Source organism: Festucalex cinctus, chromosome 20 (genome assembly GCF_051991245.1).
Source record: "Festucalex cinctus isolate MCC-2025b chromosome 20, RoL_Fcin_1.0, whole genome shotgun sequence".
Taxonomy (NCBI): Eukaryota; Metazoa; Chordata; class Actinopteri; order Syngnathiformes; family Syngnathidae; genus Festucalex; species Festucalex cinctus.
The window spans coordinates 19,739,401-19,761,297 of NC_135430.1; the positions used below are offsets into that span (position 1 = coordinate 19,739,401).

Below are 21,897 nucleotides of genomic sequence, written 5' to 3' on the forward strand. Positions count from 1 at the left end.
ATAAAACACTAAAAAGTGGCACATGCAAAAATATTCACCCCCTTTTCTCTCAGTGCAGACAAGTGACTCTTGAAGTTCCCTGATGATTTCCAAATGATTGAATGTTGACCTAAATGACTAATGATGATAAATAAAGTCTGCCTGTGTGGACACTTGCATTTTCTTTAACATGGACATTTTACTTCTCGTACATGATGATAGCACAGTATGACCTTGGCAGATAATATTGCGCAACAGAGAAAAGTACCTCTTTGTTTTTAGACTTTAGACCCTAAACCTAACCAGGCAGCATAAGAATTTTCCCATGATAATTTACTGCACACTCTCTCATAGACCCCTACCATAATAATAATAATAATAATAATAATAATAATAATACTTGTGCATATTTGAAACTTCAAATATAAAGAAACCCCAAAAAATCCACAATTTTTTCAAATCTTATTTTATATCTTTGAAAACGGCAATGTGACAAAAGTTAAAAAAAATAAAAAATAAAAAAATAAAATAAAAAAAAAAGATGGCACTGTACTTCCCCTATTGCTGCTCAAATTTGATCAAATCAGGTAATTCGCACCTGAAGACCCACGAGATTCAATTTGAGCAATAAAATGTCAAAATAGTAGACAACTAAAGTTGATTCTTGAATTTATTTTATCTCCAGACCACACAAGATGGCGGGCGGTGTTTTGTATGCGAGATTGTAGCCCAGCTGAGGCGACATTTGGAGTCTAAAATAACATTGTGCATGCGGGCAGGTCCAAACAAACAAACAAAGTCAAGTCAGATGAATTATTCTGAGAGCTCAGGGCTGAGCTTTACGATGGATCTTTATGCCCTCTCTATGCTCACTCTGAACTTCTCACTTTTATCATCCATCCATCATCTCTACCACTTATCCTCACTTGGTCATGAAAAAAATAAATAAAATAAAAACAAGCCTTGTTATTGTGTAATCAAGAAAAGTTTTTGTTTTGCTCAAACTTACTCTTTAAAAACTGATGCAAGAAAAGTCCATAATAGTTCGATATTATGCACAATATAAATCAGCATAAAACAAATTCAAGTGTTTTATGTGGAGTTATTGAAGTTCTTTGCAAATGCGGTGTATTACACTGGCAGTGGGTTTCGCACGTCCAAAGAAAATGCCAAAATACTAAAAAAGAAAAAATCTATTTCTAAAAACTGCACAATCCTTTCATATTTGTGCATGTGTGCGTACATGATTTTGTTGTTTATCTCGGGAGGAAGCCAATCCCAGTTTCAGTCTCAATGAAATCCCTCCATTAAAGCTGACTTAAATGCTTCGCAAAGGTCATTTTTGCTCAACATGAGATGATGTCAACACGCCATTTTCTCATGTTGAATTTTGGATCACGATTAATTTTTTTTTTTTTTCTCCTCGTTTATCCCCAAATGTCCTTTAAGTAGCGTTTCTCCTCCCTCAGGCCAGCCAGTCGCTTCATGGCCTCCAGTTGGTCCGCCTGGAGCTCACTCTTGATCATCTCCATCAGGGTGTCGTTTACGTCTTTAGCCATGTTTTTCGCATCCCTGGTGAGGGTGGAATAGATGGGAAGAGAAGGGAAATATCGCATGTGTCAGAGCTCGGGGGGAACATCTTGCCAGGAATTTCTTTTTAGGTCCAAACATAATGAAAAATTGATGCTGTGTATAAAATGTCTGTGTACCCTGCACAGACATTTTACAATGTATTCTTCTTATTGCACTATTAATCTACTAGTTTCTATCACATCGCACAATGAACATTATTCATTAGCATACACTGTTGCTTTTGTGTGGTTACAATTCTCTACTTTTAAGTTCTATCATTAACATCGCAACTGAAAAATTGCATCGCCCCCATGTATGCGGTTGCACGTAATGAATGACGGTCTCAATAAATCAAAAATTCTGACATTGCCTATCTATTGCAAATGCAGCATTTTGGTGAGAGATTCATCATTCGGTTGACGTAGAGGTGGAATTTGTTTTAATTAATTTAGTCCGGATGTTTCAAAGATCATTTAGGAGAAGCAGGTAGCCCCGCAGTGATGAAAAGTGAGACCCTCTCGATAAATCATGAGACTCTGAGCCATAAAACTGTTGGCGTGGTTCATTGTTATGCATCATTCATTGTCTTCCTGAAACTACACTGACAGAAACAAATATATGGCAAGTGCATAAAGCTGGAGGTATGCAGAAAATAATATTTAAGCTGCTTTGTTATTGTAGCCGAGGAAAAAGTGCCTCAAAACTTTCCGTTGGTCCGCAGCAACAACACGATAACGTGCATTTGCATTCTTTGCAGGAGATTCATCAACGAGTTTATTTAGCATGCATGTGCACGGCCTTCTTTTATTAATCTTAATCAGTGTGAAGTGGATGAAAAATAATATTTCCACTCCAATCAAGACTGGCTTACAGTCTTGTAATAAATTATTTCTACCTAATTTATTCAAAACCGTTGTAAATCTCTTTTTCTATCGGTATCTTTTTAATATTTCTGAAATTAAGCCCATATAAACTCCATATTATTTATATATATATATATATATATATATATATATATATATATATATATATATATATGGGGGGTGATATTTAAAAAAGATCACAATATTGTAAAAAAATAAATAAATAAAGAGCTAAAAAAAACAAAAAAGCACAATATTGTGCTTTTGTACATAACAGCAATGCATATAAACCACCTACAATCTTTAATAACAATATTGAGGCACTTACTTGCTAAAGCAAGCACACATTGATCGCTTCACAAGCAAATTAGGTTCCCCTTCATCTGACAATTAGCATAGATTTTAAACATAGAAGGCCAAAACATCCCTAATTAAAATTAAATTGCACTAATAAACTAGCCACTAAAGGGTGCTAGAACTGCCCAAATGGAAATTAACCTGACTTTTTTTTTTTAACAGCTGTGTTCCTTTAAAATATTGTGAACACGACGACGACGATATTGTGGCAGTTTTAATATCACGATATCACAAAATTGCGATCATCGTTACATCACTACTGTAAATGTTCAAATAAAAGACATTTTTTTAGCACAGACAGGAAGTATTGGTGCAGACTTCTTAATGAAGTAATCAATAAGGGCTTGGAGATCCCTTCTGAATCTTAATTCTACTTCATGCCAAGACATTTTGGTTCCACTGTATCATAAAGTCACAAGATTTAAAAAAAAAAAAAAAAAAGAAAAAAAAAAAAAAGAAAAAAAAAAAAAAGTCTTACCCACAAACATAGAGGCAACCGCTGTGTTTGAGCAAGATGTTGATAATTTTGTGGCTGTATAGCAGCAGGTTGTGTTGGACATATCTTGGAGGTCCTCCTGAGACGACGTCCTCCTCCTCCCTTCGGTTGTCTCTGGAGAAACACACCTTGAGGTGGTCCAAGGTACCACTGGAAACAAAACCCTCCAGCGCCTCTCTGCGGGGGAAATAGAGGGGAAAACAATGAGGTCATCATCATCATCAAGTACTTTTTCTACAGGCTCTCGAAACGCATCTGCTTAGTATCTGTGCCCTGTGAGTGTAGTAAAAATATATCAAGTAGGCACACTCACAATTACAAATGCACACAATCGGCGGATCGGGAATGCCTGTAATGTCAGTACTTGTACAAGTATTCCTTTTCCAAGAGCCTTGCGGCGTGTTTTTCCGTCCTCGTGAGGACAAACTAAATCTGGATATGCAGAGAAAATGGCCTTGAGACGCCGCACACCAACACTCGCAACATCCCCTTAAGATATTCCGTGCAGATCTCCTCACCAAATATTTGCAAAAAGAACAAAAACAACTGTCAGGCTCAATCGAAAAACAACCCCGATGAGCAAAAGGTCCAAGTAAAAGCCGTGCCAGACAGCTAATTTATTTTGCGTAACAAGAAAAGTAGAAAAGGTCAAGGCGCTGTTCCAAACGCATTTTTCTAATCAATCCTGCTGTTGGGTGCACCCTTGCTCCCGACCAGGCGAGGTGAGCTTGCCAACTTGTCTCCTCCGCTTCGCTATCTACACGGCCCGAGGTGGGAGATGAGCACAAACACTCTTCAGGGAAACTATGGAGATAGGGAGTCAAGGTGTGTGCCTCAGGTAAACAAATGACTTCTTTAAAACACAATAGTAGAAGGAAAAAATGATTCATCTGTTGTGTTGTATTGTTTAGCATATATATTTTTTTTAAATTCTGACCAACACTGCTTAAATCAGCACGAAGCGCTGTCTGGAAAAGCTGACAAATGTCAGACAGGTGTATGATTAGACTTGGCAGGCTAGAGGTTGCCATGGTGATACCATGCTGAGCTCCATGACAGAGGTGAGCTCGGCACCAAGAACTTTATCTTTCTTTATCATTCTTGCTCTGTGCAGCTGTTACAGGTGAGGACTTGAGTTAGTAATGCCGCCAGTGTACTTCATTGCAATACTGCATATTTTTATTCTGATATTTTCTGTGCTGTGTTTAGACTCACAATAGTTAGACTGCTGAGAGTCTTGATGACTGGCAGCAGGGAGATGATTAAAAGTTTTTTTTTTTTAGTACCAATTACATGGGGAAGAAAATAGTTTTCACCCATTCTAATACATTTTCACATTCTTAACGCTTTTGCATTTGTATATTGCAATATGTTATTTTTGATAATTTAGCACCAAAATGTGATTTGATTTATTTTTCAAGATTGTGATTGGTTTAATAGTACCTGACAGCCGGTAAATTTTTAAATGATTGTGTGATTCTAGACAAATTTGACTCCCACAGTGAGGATGATTTAAAAATAATGTGCATGCAATCCTGAATTGATTAAAATAAAGCACACGCACACGCACACAGGTCCATACATTTTGGGATATTGGACAATTCTCATCTTTTTGGCTTTGAAATGATGGGCATTAATCGATCAGAGGATGTTTATATTTAAATCTGTTGAAGCGTGTTGAAATTGCAGTTGGTATATGAGCCCCCCCCACACTTTTTAACACATTCACTGCCAGCCCAGCAAAAATGCATCATTTGACGTCTTTTTCCGTCAATGGCAGTGAATGAGTTAAAGGACCAAAAGTAAAAAAAAAAATACAATTGGTTGCTCAGCTGTTTCATGGCCAGGTGTGTGCATGTTTTTATCCCATTTACAAGGAGCAGATAAAAGTTCATTTCAAGTGTGCTATTTGCATTTGGAATCTGATGCGGTCAACCCTCAATATGAGATCTGAAGAGCTATCACTATCAGTAAAGCGAGCCATTATTAAGCTGAAAAATCAAAACAAACCAACCCCAGAAAGACAGCAAAAATATTGAGTTTGGCCAAGTCAAACGTTTGGAATTTTTTTTTTTAAACAGACAGACCGCACTGGGGAGCTCAGAAACACACACACACACAAAAAAGCTATTGGCTATTAAAAATAATAATAATAATATATTGGATGACCAAAGAATTCTTTCCCTGGTCAAGAAAAAAAAAAAAAACATTCACCGATGACCAGGTCAAGAAAACTCAACAACAAAAATTTTGCCTAATAAAACAGGAAGGCCCGTTTAGACCTGACTAAATAACATTTAACATGTGACAGCTGACAAAAGCAGCAGGTTGAAAGTTTTAAATTAAATTAAGTACGTACAAGTCATGGTTGTATCATACAGTACAACACAGACTGATAGCTTTTGTCAACAATGATGATGTTGTTCAGAGAGCTCCACAAAGTGGGCAAACACTACCTCGCTGTTTGGCGATATTGACCAAACACACAGGAAAACAAAGGGGATCAAATCACACCGCCTGTGATCTATTCTTGTGATTAAGGCCGCTAATCCATGCACACTATTAATCCTGTGGAACAACTTGATCAATGCACCAGTGCTGAGCAAACGTTGATAGTAGGCGGACGGCCAGTTGCAGACACGAGAGTTTCGCGAAATACTCCACCCACGCTGATGTATATTCATTCAGTCATTTACATATGTGCTGGAATCATCAATTTCACAGGGCAGCGGCAGCCATACGCTCGGTTACTGCGTCTTTAAGGCATTCAAATGAGAGAACTGTTATTCACAAAATGTGAGACATTTTGCCACTTATTGTCAACTGAAAATTACATCACAATTGCACAGGGCTCAGGTAACGAGATGACTAGGGATGTCACGATAAGCGCGATATCGTGATATTAAAACTGCCACAATATCGTCATCACGTTCACGATATTTCACATCTGTTCAAAAAAAAAAAAGTCAAGTTGATTTCCATTTGTGCGGTTCTAGCACCCTCTGGTGGCAAATTTTTTTTTAGTGCAATTTAATTTTCATGTTTTGACACTTCTATGTTTAAAATCTACACTAATTGTCAGATGAAGGGGAACGTAATATGCCTGTGAATCAAGTCAATATGTGGAGCAACTCAATCTGTGCGTGGATTAACAACATAATAACATATTAATAAAACATAATAATAATAATAATAATAACACCAAAACACCAAAAAATTGCATTAATGAGAGAAAGAAACGGCTTAGGACCAAGTATAGACCCTTGAGGCACACCAGATGTGATATGAGTTCATTCAGAATTAGATGTATATACTGTAGCAGAATATGTGATTAACAAAAGGTTAGGAAAAGTATGCAATTGTGTATATATACACTGGAAATATATAAACTTCACACCAACCTCACCTGAACAGGTAGTCTCGGTCTCTGTAGCGACACCCAAAAAACAACCAGGTCTCGCCAAACACGGCATCAGGATTCCGTTGCCTCTCCTTTTCTCTGAAAGTCAAATAGGGACCGTTATCAGTCAGTCAATCTTCATTCACAGCGAGAGAAGCAGATGGACGAGTGAGAATCCATTCTCGCGGCAGAGGTTAAAGAAGACTGGTGACACAGTTAAGCAACATCTGCAGTGACAGCAATTGCCTTATGCGCAGAAACGACTGCTGCAAGGACGTTATGTGTATAACTAAAGAGGGATACGTTCCATCACTGTAAACAGGGGGAGAACATTAAATATCATACTGTGTGTGTCCAACAGTGATTGAGTGCACACAAACAGCAAATGTCCATGAATTCTATTTGGGGTTGTGGAATTTGGAAAATCATTTTTTAGCAGGTGGAAGCAAAAGAGTGACAGCCCCCTCTTCTATTCCACACCTGGTGGAGAGGTGCTAACTATATCCCGGATTAAAAAAAGAAAAAGAAAAATATTGACCGCGTCAACCTTTCATGATGCCATCATCAGTCAGCAGAATCTCAAAAGCATTATCTGTTCCTGCCATCTGCAAAGAGAGAGGTGACTGGAGAGAGTGGAAAACATACCAAAGACATCCTGACCATGGCCCATTTTTGCCTGCTGTGAGTCCTGTAGAACAACGTTTCACCAAACTTTGCAATCTCGTTCAATTATAAACATCAAAATAAGTCATCAATAGCAAAACAATTCAATTGAGCTCGTTACATCATCTCTTTTGGGAAATGCTTGTTATCCTTGGGCGTCCTTTACAATCCACGAAGAATGAATCATCCGCTGTGTGTGTGCGTGCGCTACAATTAAGCAGCTAACTCCTAAATGGTCTGCTGCACAATGCATATAAATGAATGTGATAATTTAGTAGCTGATAAACCATTTATGGTGTTTGGAAGTTTGAATGAGTGAGAACCACATGAAGCGATATTTTTTTTTTTTTTCAAAAATGTGTCATCTCAATTTTTAAACATCAGATGAAGAAGCTCTCACTTGCGTGCCCGCTTATTGGGTGAACGTGTCAAACGTACAGAATAGCATTTCAAGCAATGATAACGGCATTCGAGTGACCAGCTGCACATAATATACATTTAGCACAAACTTTTATGCAATCACCAGCCTGCTCGCAAGGATAAAAAAAATAAAATAAAATAAAAAATAAAAAAAGCATTTACGAACAGTAAACAAACGTGATTGCTTCTACATTTAGTGGAGGATTCAGGTGCGCGTATTTCTCCCCTGACAGCATGATGAAATGTGCAAAGAGGAGACAGGCAAGAAAAGCGAAGAGGAGCCGTCTATCAAGCCTGCCAGAATTGGAAACAAAAGTCAGTTGGAAGCAGAATCGCTCTCTCTCAGCTTCGCTGTCATGTAGTGAGCGACCTCAAAGTATAACTTCCATTTAAATAAACTTCATTGTTGCTCAATACTCCACTGCAGTGGTACGCAAACTTTTTACATCAAGTGCAACCTAAATTATTAGAAATTAGATATTAGATTAGATATTATTCATAATCTTGTCACAGCCAGTTTCACCTCAGAGCATTTTTTACTTGTTGGCTACTATTTTGTCTAAGGGTGTCAAGCAATTAAATTTTTTTAATCATAATTAACGCATTCAATTCCAAAAACGTATAAAAAAAAAATGCTTTTTAATACTTTGTCCTTCCCTCCTAAAACTGTGTTTACACTTTTTTTTGTTTATTAATTTATGTAAGAGTATACAGAATGTTTTCATGCAGCTTCTGACATGAATAGGTGGCTTAAAGAAATGGTAGTTATTACAAAAAACAAACAAAAAAAAAACTAGCAGGTGACAACAGAGTATAAGAGATCAGCCAGGGCCATGTTGCAACAAGCTCTTTTCGTCAGTGTTTTCACCAGAAATGTGAATATTGACGAAAACCTAGCTATATTCTAATGCTAATTGCAGACAAATGGAAACAGATATAACAGCATCTTTTATTCATAAGAATGAGTTAAAAAGATATATTGTACTGTAAAAAAAAAAAAAATGCCTCTAGATGGCATAATCGTATTTTTAAGACAGTGACAGCTCAGTGCATTTTTTCTTTTCATATTAAGAGCTATCTAATCTTTAACTTGGGAAATTCTGCACATTTTTTAAATTGCAAAATCCGTTCAAAGTCTTTCATTTGGATCTGGTAACAAAGCCGTCTGGCTGTAATTCCAATTCCTTCCATTTTGCATCCCGGGCAAGATTGTTCTGATCCGCAAACAGCCTCAAGTAAACTCATTTTAGTGTGCTCGTCTCCACTCACCGCCTGCCTGAAGGGATCAATACCAATATGAAAAAAACCCGGGTTCCATTCTGAGCAGGCCACACCGGCGCCTTTCCCTGAATACAAATTATATCATTGCATCTGCGCGATCTTAACAGCATGCAACACAATCCCAAGAGGAGAGCAGCAACTGGAGCGCTCCATTTGGTCGGTACTCGAGGCGCGCCATTTAGAAGCGGGAGGGCCGAAGGTTAAGACTCGGTAAACATCCCAATTATCTCGTACGCCGCATTTCATTAGGTCACTGATGGTTCAATCGCCTGACTTCCGAGCAGGCAGACTTGCTTCCATTTGCATTCGGTGACAGTGGAAATGTCTCTGTCTTTATATGTGATCTGTAATTGACTGCCAAGGATTTTAAGATGTACAGTAGTCGTACGGGTAAAATAAAAATAAACTTTTTGGGGATTTGAGAATCTCCAAACTTTTAAAACTTCAGTTTCTAATGCTGGTTATGTAGTGAGCAGAAAAATGATGCATAGACGAGTTAGACGGCAAACTACCCAGAGTTTGAAGTAAACATGGTGAAGCTTTTTCCTGTTATGCGCACACAAATGGAGTCAACTCCAAAATCACAATTGTCAATTAATCAAATTGATTACTCATTATACACTGATACAAATATGCAACATAAATCGATTGAAGCCCTTTTGCATAGTTCTCTGCTAACAAACTATAGGAAACAGCAGAAAATCAGAAATAAATAACCAAATCAGTATTATCATATGGAGAATTACTTCCCAAAATTCAGAATAAATTGCAAATATTTTTGTGTGTCAGTATGTGGAGTGAAACTTTGGAATAGTCCGAGTATTCAACATAAACAATCCCAAAATATTTTTAGATTTAAAATGTTATATAAAAACATGTTTTGGTCACAATATTTCAGAGAGAGGGCCTTGAATTTATAAATACTTGCTGTTACTACTGTTGGTATGTATGTTTATGTCTTTTTCTTACTATGATATTCTTGGAATATATAATGTACTACCATTGCTGGTATGAACGATAAGAATGTGATAACTGTTGCCGATGGTAACATCACCATTATTAGCACTTAAAAATTAAGTTAATGATACGCCACGATATTGTTTATATATTATGATAAAACTGCTTATTTTTTTTCCTGTTCATATTATGAAACTACAGTATAAATTGTTGCTCCTGTGTTCAACTGTAAGTTGTTGCCTGAAATTAATGAAAAACGAAATGAAATTATAGTATAAAAGCAAAGAATTCAACCTTTAATAATTTCTTTCTTGTATTGGATTGTCCTACACAGGCTTTAGCTGGTTGTCATCCTTGTCAGATTTAGCCCCTGGCATCAATTTTCTCTTTAACATCGTAAAGGATATGACAGGTGACGGCTCAGTGTTATATTTATTTCACTGTCGTCACTGCTGTGAGCAGGAAAAAAAAACAAGCAGACATCACATGATTCAACATAGAATCTTGCGCAGAGATCAATGCCAGACAACTGAGCTCGGAAGCTTGTTTCAAAAAATAATAATAAATTCGGCACCACCTAGTGACTCTGTGACCTTTACGAGAGGCTTCTTCCAGGAGCAATCTGAATTCAAAGATGTATTTTTACAAACAAGCATCGATTAGCATTCAAAGTCGAGATGGAAGGGTCTCAGCGTGACTGCGTACTGCAAACAGGATGCTTTTCAGGCCCAGGGGCAGATACGGCGCCCCTGTTGACAAACCGGTGATTGTTATCGCGGAGGAGACGTCAATCGGCCGGGGTCGTATTTGGAAACGACGCCGCTTCACTACGGGACAGATTTACGCAACCCACCTGCGCTCCATGCAGACAACAGCGTGAGTTGCAAAGGAGGAGGTGGGAAGACTTGCTCAATTCTGTACGTGTGAGTTTAAGCTCCAACCGGGGAAAGGAAAACAAAACATACAGTCACCACAACAAAAGCGCAGCGAGGAGGCATTTGCTTCGGGGTTCTTGCCTTTGTATTTAAGAGAAACAAACCTGAAGTCATGATTTGAATATTGCTGTCTAACAAACAGATTTGCATAAATAAAATGTTAAAATGCTAATGTTGATATTTCAAATTGTTTTGCAATGTTGATTCATTGTGTTTTGTTCCTCTAATCCATTTAGTTCATGAATAAGAGGTGGCGCGAAAACAGAGGTATCCAAACTACGGCCCGGGGGCCATTTGCGGCCCGCCGTCCATTTTTTAGTGGCCCGCGACATATGCTAAAAATGGCATTTGACTCAGTTCAACTAAAATAAAAACAAAAATGTTTGGAGATGGTCAAAGTAAGAAGAGAGGGTGTCAAAAAAAACACAGGTGCTATAAAAGGTTATTTTACTTAACTAAAACTAAAGAAAAAAATTAAAATTCAAAAAACAAAGGCTCATGCATTAAATTAATTACCAAAGACTAAAACAAAGGACATTTTTTGTTATAGTTGTTTTTTTTGTTTGTTTTTTTTTAAACATAAAATGTAGTTTCAGTTATTTTCTTTTTTTAAAAAGCATCTTTGTTTTTATTTTATTTCGTTAACGAAATTGTTTTTTGAATTGTAATTTTTTAAAAGACATTAAGCTCTGAATTTTCTACAGTACAGCCCGTCTGTATTGTCGCCATGATTTTTTATTTTTATTTTTTGCTTAAGCAGGTTTTTTTTTTTAAGCTTACTATATTTTTAGAACATAAAAAAAATGAGTGCACAACCTGACATCATAAAATGTTTTTAAAATACGACGCAATTTTACACTCATTTATCAAGTAAATGTCTTTAAATGTCCATCCATCAAAGTGACATGTCAGATATACGGCTTTAACTACAGTCACTGCCAACGCACCCCAGCCTCCAAAAAGCAGGACGGCTTTCCAGGTGGGTTGGAGACAATCGGAGCCGACTGGGGCGCCACCTCATCTGCGCAAAAAGTCACCCGTGACTTAAACGTGTCAGTCACACTAAAAAGGTTTGCGCTGTTTCCTGACAAGTGCAGGGCGACGCGGCCTCGGTCCAATGCGCAGCCATCAGCTCGGGCGAGGGAAGCGTCGCGCGGTCACATTAACGCTTTATGACAGGTCATCTTGCAATCGTGGCCTCGCCATCATTTCAGAACCTCCCCAAATTTTGGAGGGTTACATCCAAATGTTCCTGACATCTATAATTAGAGTTTAAATTAGGAAATCTGCAAGCAACAGCTCGTACAAAACATCCTTACGTCAGCATTAGCTTACAATGATTTACTCCATGACTATTATAATTAGTGTATATTAAAATCAATATGCATCCATGTGCTGCAGTGAGTCCTGGCTACTCATTACACACCAAATCATGTACAGACGTGCGAATGTGTACATTGTAAGCGACCTCATTTATTCCTAATGAGATGACTAAAACAACCGCTGGCATGATTCAGCGTTTATATTTATTATGCCTCATGAGATAGAATGACGTCAACAGCTATGAAGCTTGAGGAGGGACTCATTCATCTGTCAGAGCAGATTAGTTGGAGATGTGCAGTGATTAGTGTCGCCACAAGATACCTTGAAATGTAACTTAGTTACTTTACTGATTACTTGCTTTAAAAAGTAACAGCCTTTAAAGCACCCTGCGATCCGTTATTGAAACTTCGTAGACAACACTGTTGACCTTAATATATATATATATTTTTTTTTTTTATGCTGACACACACTCAAAATAATGACTGTACTTGACATCTTCAAACCGCGAATCTCTCTCCTTCCTCTTGCCGTGCATGGACACGCGAGTCGCAACGCGCTGAAAACGATGATGTCAGACGTATATGTTAATTTAAATACTCCCACAATGCATTTCACTATGTTCAATTAAGAGTCTTTACTGTGATTACTTTTCAGGGGAAAGTAATGATGAGTCATTGCTAAAATGTGCTTATATTATATGAACGCACAACTTTGTAACCTGTTCTCCAACACTGCTTCTAAATATTGCACGAACATTTGTGAATATCTATTACCAAGTCTGGAAAGGTCAGAGCCGCAATCTGCACAAAAGCAGTCAAGAAGGCATGAATATACATGTGCTCACCTTTGCTGGAGGAAGCCAATGAAGGGTGCGACACCTGTGCCAGGTCCAACCATTACGAGAGGCACTGATGTGTCAGGTGGATGTCGAAAGGAGCAGTTGGGCCTCAAGCTCACATGGATCTGAGGCGTGAGGGTCACAGAACATTAGTGTGCATTCGAAATAATGGAAGTAATTAGAACACTGCTGAGGAGCAACTGCGGGCCTCCCAATCTATTAATTGATCTACTTAACATTCTAAGACAGGCTAATGAGAAAACTTATGAGCTCCAACTAAAATCCACAGTGTGTGATGGAGAGGATTTAGCCGCTTTAATTCAAATTCTATTTGATTTTAATCGACCCCACATAACAGGCCCAAACCCGGGTAATCAGTGGAGTCTCAGGAGAAAACACAAATAAGGCATTCAAAGACCTCCACCAAGGCAAAAATCCTACACTGCTATCCCTTGTTTTTTGTTCACCTGGGGCCAAATGATCCTATGTGCATAAGAGAGGAAAAAACGCACAGCTATATGATTTTCTGCTAGGCGCATTTTCTCACATCAACTGCCAGATGTGCCAGATACACGCTCTGGGTGGAGCAATCATAAATTGTGGACGTTCCCTTGTCAAATCTAGACTTGTGCATCATCTCCAGTTGACTGAAGCACGTTTTTTGCGCTTCAGAGGTTGTAAACAAGTGATGGGCGAATACTGATACCAAGTATTAGTTTCAATGTATCGGTAATTGAAATGGTAATTTATAGCCATTTTGAGGGAAAAAAATGCTATATTGGTATATATAGATCTTTCGTTAAAAGAAAAATATGTTTTTTATTGGGGTGGGGGTAATTTCGTGTACCAAAAGTACTTATGGTATTGGTACTTGGTATCGTTAGTACTCATACTGGTATTGGTCTGAAAAAAGTGGTATTTAACATCCCTACTGTACTCCAACATTGGCTTTAAAATTCTGACCACTGATACATATGTGAAATAGAAATAGATATAAAGTGGATAAACGGCAAACTGATGGTGATGAAATTTAAACTCTACCATAAGTACACACATAATAGACAGCTAAAAATATATACAATAAAATAAAATAAGGTAGAAAATAAAATAAAACCAATACTATTTTATTTTCTACCCTATTTTATTTTATTGCATATATTTTTATCTGTCTATTATGTGTGTACTTATGGTAGAGCTTAAATTTCATTTCATTGTATAATGACAATAAAGGCTAATCTAATCTAATCTAATCTAATCTGATCTGATTAGTACACTCTAAAACTTTCGTTTGTTATTTGCTGCTCTTTGCCACTGTTGACTGCTTTTATTTTTATTAAATTTGAAAAAAAACAACTTTTTTTGTGAAATTTTCTCAAGTATACAAACATTTATATACTTGTATTGTTTCAATTTGATCTTTTTCATGTGTACTCACCCGCGGTGCGGCCACGTGACACTGCGATTCAGCCTTCCCCGGGTGAACCAGAAGAGGCGCGACGAGGTCAAACAGCCAACCAGTACACAAGCCCCGCCTCCCCACAGGACGACCTGAACATGGTGGGAACTCGACCACGCTGAAGACAAAATTCAGCTTGCCCGGGTGCTGAAGGCGGGAGCTGCGAGTTTGAGAGACGACAGACAAAGAAAAAAATGAAAAAAATGGTAGTGAGAAGGAAGACGATGATGACAGGGAGATCTAGTGAAAAAGAAGAGGAGCGGATGGAAAACAGAGAGGTACAGAAAAGCACGATGGAAACCATTCAGACAAAAAACAACTTATGAAAAAACCCATTTGGACAGCAGCTGATCAAAGTACAAGAGATGAAAAGACTTTAAATGTGATGTGAAAATAAGATGTGGCAGAGAAAATGAGGGCGCTATCTATATGTCTACCCGGGCTGTCCAAACTTTTTCCCCACCGAGGGCCTAGAGAACATTTGAAGGATTCAGGATCCATTTTATATCATTCACTTTTTGCTTAAATACCAGTATAATATGATGAATGTCCATCCATCTGTCTACATTTTACTGCTTTTCTGAGCTGACTGTAATACAAAAAAATTCCTTTAAAAAATAACATAACTTTAAAGAAAGATATGTTGTTGTTTTTTATGTAAATTTGACGATTTATTCAAACCTGCCTGGCCAAAAAGGACATCCTTGTTCTATGCATTGATTTTCTATAGTGTTTGTCCTTTTCAGGGTCAAAGGTGAGCTGGAGTCTGTCCCAGCTGACTTGGGCAAGAGGCAGACTACACCCTGGACTGGTCGCAGCCAATTACAGGGCACATTTAGATAAGCAACCTTACACATGATGCTTCTCAAATCACAAAAATTACATCCAAGAGAGTTAAAAAAAAAAAAAAAAGTTACATCCTCCCCGAGGACCCTCGCACCTGTCAATTTTTCTCCTTCCTACTTCCTGTTTGCTGCTGGAGACTCCATTGACTCGAACATCAATAATGCAAGCCTCTAATGTCTGGAGTCTGCACTATCTGCTAAACTACAGTCGCCTTCTCCCTCCCTCGCACGCGCCCTTTTCACAATCAAGGAAGCAGCAAAGCGAGTAGGAGAGCAGCTGATAAGTTCTGACCTTGTCTTCGACGCTCATGTTCCTCGCGAGCTCTAAAGCAGGCCCTAATGGGTACTAGCTTAACAGGAAGCGCAAATCGATGACTGGCTAAGTGAGGCAAAAAAGATGGAACGCTGATTTGAATAAAAGACTCGCAATAGTCCATTTGTTTTGCTCCAAGTTCTCCCATCATAGAGTTCATTAGCGAATCACATCTATGCACTGAAGTGCACTTAACATGGGCTCCAGAGTAGGCAGGTTGGAGAAGGTGACCCTAAGTTTCTTTCTTTCAGGTAGAAAGTTAGACCAGTAACACGAGTCAATACCTTAATGGTTCTTGTAAATGTCAAGTCAAGTCTTCTTTATTTATATATTTAAATGTTCAGAAACCACAAAAATATACCGTCACCAGAAACAAATTTTAGGTTACACATACACAATCAGACATGATGGTTTTGTCAAAAGTTTTCATGCCACAATATACTTTCATTTGAATGATTTGTTTTAGAAAGTCACAGTGTCCTGACTGGTGAGCTATTTTTAGAACGGAGCCATAGGCTACTCATATTGTCCTCGGAGTTAACTAGTACACGCTGGCACCATTTTTTTTTATTTTTAACTCATTTACTCCTTCACATTTTCACCGTAGAAAAACCTTTGTTCCCGGCTATTTTTCTGGACTTTGACTGATTTTGCAAGGCCAACAGAATATTGTGTTCTATTGCTCTAAAAACATGGACTTACCAAAAGAAAAATTAGAGTCTTTTATTTTGTCTGAAAAATTTTTTTTTGTATCCGTTTCCGTTTTGAAGCAATTAGCATTATAGCATATAGCTAAGTTTCATCAATATTCACATTCATGGTGAAAACATTGTCAAAAAGAGCTTGTTGCAACATGTCATTGGCTGATCTCTTATACTCTTCTGCCACCTGCTGACCGTTTTTTTTTTTTTTTTTTAATAAGCATCATTGCTTTAAGCCACCTCTTCATGTAATAAGATACAGCAAAGCCGTCTGTATACTCTTGCATAAAAAAAAAAAATGTGGGAGGGAAGGACAAAGTATTTAAAAAGGTTTTTAGACGTTTTGAGACTGAATGAGTTAAAGACAATGCACATTTAACTATAACTATCTTTTTGCGTCTAGCTTCCCTTCGTCACCCCTCCTCCTTCTCCCCTCACTGATTGCCAAGAATAAAGAATTTTAAACAAGTTAATTGGCGGAAATGTACTTCCATGAAGCAGCTCAACTCAACTCTGTGAGCAGCCAATCACATTGTGCTATGACATCCCTTAAAAGAGAAAAGAAGAGCTCATTAACAGTCACAGCCAGTATTGGCGGTTATTGAAACCTTTACTTTTTAAAACCACCGTCAAACCACGAATGGGACCATGTCGAACACTGAGACACATTTCTTACAATTTGGTTACCCTAGCAACATGGCATGGCAAAATATGAATACTGTATAGCTCAGTATGATGCAATGCAGTTCTACACCATGACAAACAAGCACAAAAAAAATAATAAAAAAAATAAATAATAATAATAATAATAATAATAATAATAAATGTAAATAGCACATGTCGAAAATGAACATTATTATCTCTAAATAAGGCAGAACATTTGATGTAGTATTGGTTGCATTAGTAGATTGTACAGATCATCAACTAAATCATAAAACCCATCAAGTATCACTAATGCGTATTTTATGAAATGTTTGACCCTCGCGAATTATCCACCGAGGTGCATTTTTAATTGCGAGTGTCGGTTCGAATTCATATCATTTCCTTTAGGAGTGAAATACTGTAATCCAATCTCTTCCAAACAAATGAGAACAATACATATTCACTTCAGTGTATAATATTTGATGAGTTTATTGTGCGCAAAGCAGATGTATCAACTATCCCCTTGGAAAGCCATTCATTCATTCATTCATCCATTCATTACTAGAACAAAACTGCATTTTGGTTAATTAAGACATTTGTCAACGTTTCAGTGTAATTCCCATATGCAAAAATTGCTAATAATCACTGTCGAAACAAATTCAGGATTATCTTAATTTCAATTACCTATTGCTAGCATTAAACTATTTTTCGCCAGAGAGGAAATGAGAGCCGGAATATTAAGGTTGGAATAAGACAGACATTCATCATTGTGACTAGGCCATGTTAATGCTAACAAATGATGTCATAGTTGTGAAAATGATGCTCTTTTCCGTCTCCTTACCTGGCAGCTGAATAAGGCCTTGGCTGCAACTTGGGGAGATGCTCTAAAAATAAAAAAATAAAAATAAGAAAATGAGCATTTTTCAGTTAACTCTCACCCAAAACATTTCAGTCTGCTTTTTAAGTCGTTTACGAAAATTACAAAGTCAGGCCATTTGAATCCCAAGCGGCCAGATGTGAAGCCGGCGGGGAACAGACTGCTTAATGCGAACCTTATTGCAAAGTCAGCCATGAAGGTGCCCTCTTTTCGGTAATAAGCAGTGCTCACCGCATTAGCGAGGGTGGGTCGCCGGAATTGAGAAAACGTTACAAGGAGCGCCGCTTCCGCTTGCTGCACCGCCACCGATTTGATGTGGGCAAAGTTGGATGACTTTGGAACTCGGATGTGAATAATAGATGAACCCGAAAGAGTAATATACCAAAGCAGCTGAGGATCCGCCAAAAAAAAAATAAAAAAATCATTCAGTTAAATTGCTCGGAAAGATCAACAGCTGGACAAAATCTGCTCACACTCTTACTACCCTGACACCTGCTAACAGCTCATGGTGTTCGGGAAACAGCTCAGCAGGTTGATGTCAGAGTCGCTTAAAGTGAATGGCATGCACAAAACTAACTTTGGAAGACAATCTAACAGATTGACTCAGCAAAAACATTGGCTTTCTAAAAAAATAAAATAAAATAAAATAAAAACCTATGCTAATCAAACTGTCTGAATTTTGTCAAAAAGATCCTTGTATTATTTAATGCCTAGCAGACAGAAATATAGTGTCAAAAAAAAAGTTGTTTACATTTGGGAGCAAGTAGTTTTTGCGTAATCCCATTCTCTAAAAACCAAACAATGAGGCGTTGACCTCCACCAAGGCCAAACAATCCTTATTTTGATTTTGATCAGCACTCTGGACCGCCACAGTTGTGGCCATAAATTTGTATTGTTATGATCAATACTATTGTATTGAAAGATAAATCCCATGAGCACTCAATTATAAACACAGCTCAACCTTGGGAAAACAACAATTTCATTATTTGTTCATAAAAATAAAAGTGCTTTGGAATTGATCATCTCATACCTCAATAAGCAGCTTATGAAATATGCAGTACACCCCATTCGTAATTGAGGAAGAGAATTTAAAGTTTATATTTTAAAAAAAAAATGGAAAGCCTTCAGAAATCTTCATTTTGTATCTGCGAGACACTTAATCTTTACCATCTTTCCATTCAACTTGCGTGCAAAATGGAAAAAAAGGAGCTCTAGAAATATGGTCAAATATTGACGTATGAATAGTTCCCTCGCCTGCAGATGAATGGGAAGGTTGTTACACATTTCAAAGAAGCGTCCTTACCTTTTATATTACTTACTTTTGTTAATACCACACACGTCTTTTAGTTCATTTTGGAAGCGAGGCCTTGTAAGTTCATAGACTTTCACTAAGCAGCTTTTCAAATGTTTTTTTTTTTTTTTGTCGATGAATAACAAGCAAGTAGTGAGTGGCGGTGAAAAAAAAGAAAACTTCATTTTCAATGTTCATGTTTTTGTGGACTGAGGAGCAAGTTCAAGCTAAGGATGGTTACAGATGGGAAAGAAATCATTTGTCTCCAACCTGGCACAAGTACCTTTGAGCCCTGCAGTATATTATAATGAAAAAGATGCTTACGGACAGCAGTCTGCTATGACCTTTTCACATATGGGGGGAAAAAACTAAATAATAAATAGGATCATATAATAAGAGAACGGAGGCAGTGTATTCTGTAGTCTTATGTGCTCTCGGATGCTCTCCTCATTATTTATAGTTACTGTCAAACCATAAGTATAAACCCTGATCTTGCAGTCTAATGAACACGGAGGAGTGCATAACGCAATGTCCTTGGCGCGCTGAGTCAGGCGTCACTATTAACCTCTGCCCCAAGATCAGCCCTGCACTTCGCAGGGGTGCCCTGTGCTCCATCCACCAACAGAACATCTGTTGATCTGAGAAGGCGTCTAGCTCCGCACTTTCTCATATAATGATGGCTGATTTCTACATCAGATCTCTGCTACAGAGGGGGGGGGGGGGGGCACTGTAGCAAGAGGACGAACATGAAAGCCAAAAATAGCTGTGACATACAGTATAGATGTTTTAGAGGACAACTTGTATGTAAAGCTGCCGCTAACTCATTTCACTGGCAGCTAAAATTTGGTCTACTGAACACAATATCACCTGGTTAATGAACAACGGTGTGATAAACATAAGACAGCACTTATCAAATAATACTAATATTGCGGGGGGAGGAAAAAAAAAATCACAAAAATGAATAACTTGCTGAAAGGAAAGAAAGGAATGTTTCCGTACTGAGGAGACCTCAGTTGTGTGCTATCTGTGTAAAGCTGTTTCTATCGAGAAAATAAAAACAAACAAAAAAACAGCCTCAATAACGCTTACTTTATTGAGGCAACAGCGCCCCTTTCTGGATGGAAATTGCATTACCCTACACATGGAAACGTGAGACTGTTCAAACTGCAATTTTCTTGAAAATGACTCATGCATGTTGAGAAGAAAAAAAGGAATTAAAAAAGACCCAACATTGTTTCTCCAAAAGGTTATATTTTCATTGATATTTGTTGTTTAGTTAGGATTATTTAAAAATGCATTTAACAAAACTTTGTGGAAGAATAGAGCATTGACCAAGGATGTTTTTTGTATATGTGGATACAAATGCAGAGCCAGGACAACCCCCCCGCCCCACTATAGAGATTTAGCAAAGTGTCAATTAGTTTTGCTTTGTGGAAGGTCATAACTGTATTTTTAATAAAAATAGAACATACAAATGCAGGAGGCAAGTATTTACCGAGGTAGAAAAACTTGGTCATGATCTAATCAAGATTGTACAACATGGATGTCGTTCTGTACTTTGTTAAGTTCCCTTACTGTTACCCTTCCAATGCAGAAGAAGGTTTAGAATGGATCTAAAAATTAAAAAAAATAAAATAAAAAATATCAACCATAAGTTGAACAGTTTTTCATAGCAAATCCTTGACTTTCAGCAACTAATTACAGGATTATTTTAAGCCTACATAATATTTATACAGCAAAAAATACAACTATGAAAGACTACGTGACGGTACCACGTCAACGCAAACAACTCCTGTTTGCAAAATGACTGAAGACCAAAGAAATTGAACTGACCTATAAAGATGCTGAAGGGAGGCGAGCAGGATGGGAAGGCATCGAGAAGCTCCAAAATACTGACGCTGGACTCTCTCACAAACCGGTTGTAGTCAGCACTGCCTTGTTTGCTGCAAAGTTCCTGCAATCTCCTCCTCTGCCCGCTGTCTGCTGTATGCTCAGCAAGCGCTCGCAAGAAGGCCTAACGGAAGGAAACACGGCTGAAAGTGGCATGGAGAAACTGGCATCGCCATGAAATCCATTTGAATTCATGCGGGGTAACACAAAGCTATTGAGTGACAAGTTAGAATACAATAAAGTGACACTATCTCGTGCTTAAATGTTTATATGCAAATTATAAAAATAGGGATAACTGAAGCAAAATTAAGCTATGGTATCTCACGTTAATACAAGCATTTTGACATTTGTCTGATATTATAGTGAGGTTGAACACTACTAAATGGTTGTCCTGATTTTTTTACGAGTAAAAATTCTAAGCATGACGGAGCTTTATTAAAGCACCTTAAGACCCGTCTTTACACGGATGGAGGTGTAAAATAAAACATTTATTGCCTTCAGATTTATGGTGCAAATGGGGTGTGTGAATTCAATAAAATTTAAGAGAAATTGTCTGCACAGAAACCCTGCATAAATTATATTTATAGTCAAGGTTAATAGTGGGTATTTTTAATATCTTTCTGGCAAAAGATTCTGTTTTTTATAACCATTTTTATTTTTAATATGTCTTGACATACTTTCCGTGTCAAACTTGTCGACAATTCTAACTCGTAATTTTTTTCCCCCCCATTTACATTTCCACTCTATTGAACATCTTCAATAGAAATTTGCTATTCAGACTTAATACTAAGATTACCA

General features: G+C 37.7%; 1 protein-coding gene across 2 annotated transcripts in view; it reads right to left on the reverse strand.

Annotated features, from left to right (window-relative positions):
• The window catches only part of mtrr (5-methyltetrahydrofolate-homocysteine methyltransferase reductase), a 26,666-nt gene continuing 4,769 nt past the window's right edge, over positions 1–21,897 (reverse strand). For both annotated transcript variants that reach the window (XM_077509543.1, XM_077509542.1), the window contains exons 9-15: positions 21,043–21,223; positions 17,883–17,925; positions 14,520–14,700; positions 13,091–13,209; positions 6,674–6,766; positions 3,250–3,444; positions 1–1,551 (exon numbers count right to left, since the gene is read on the reverse strand). In XM_077509543.1, the coding sequence (XP_077365669.1) occupies positions 1,407–1,551; positions 3,250–3,444; positions 6,674–6,766; positions 13,091–13,209; positions 14,520–14,700; positions 17,883–17,925; positions 21,043–21,223 (957 nt within the window). In that variant the 3' untranslated portion in view covers positions 1–1,406. The remainder of the gene's footprint in view (positions 1,552–3,249; positions 3,445–6,673; positions 6,767–13,090; positions 13,210–14,519; positions 14,701–17,882; positions 17,926–21,042; positions 21,224–21,897) is intronic.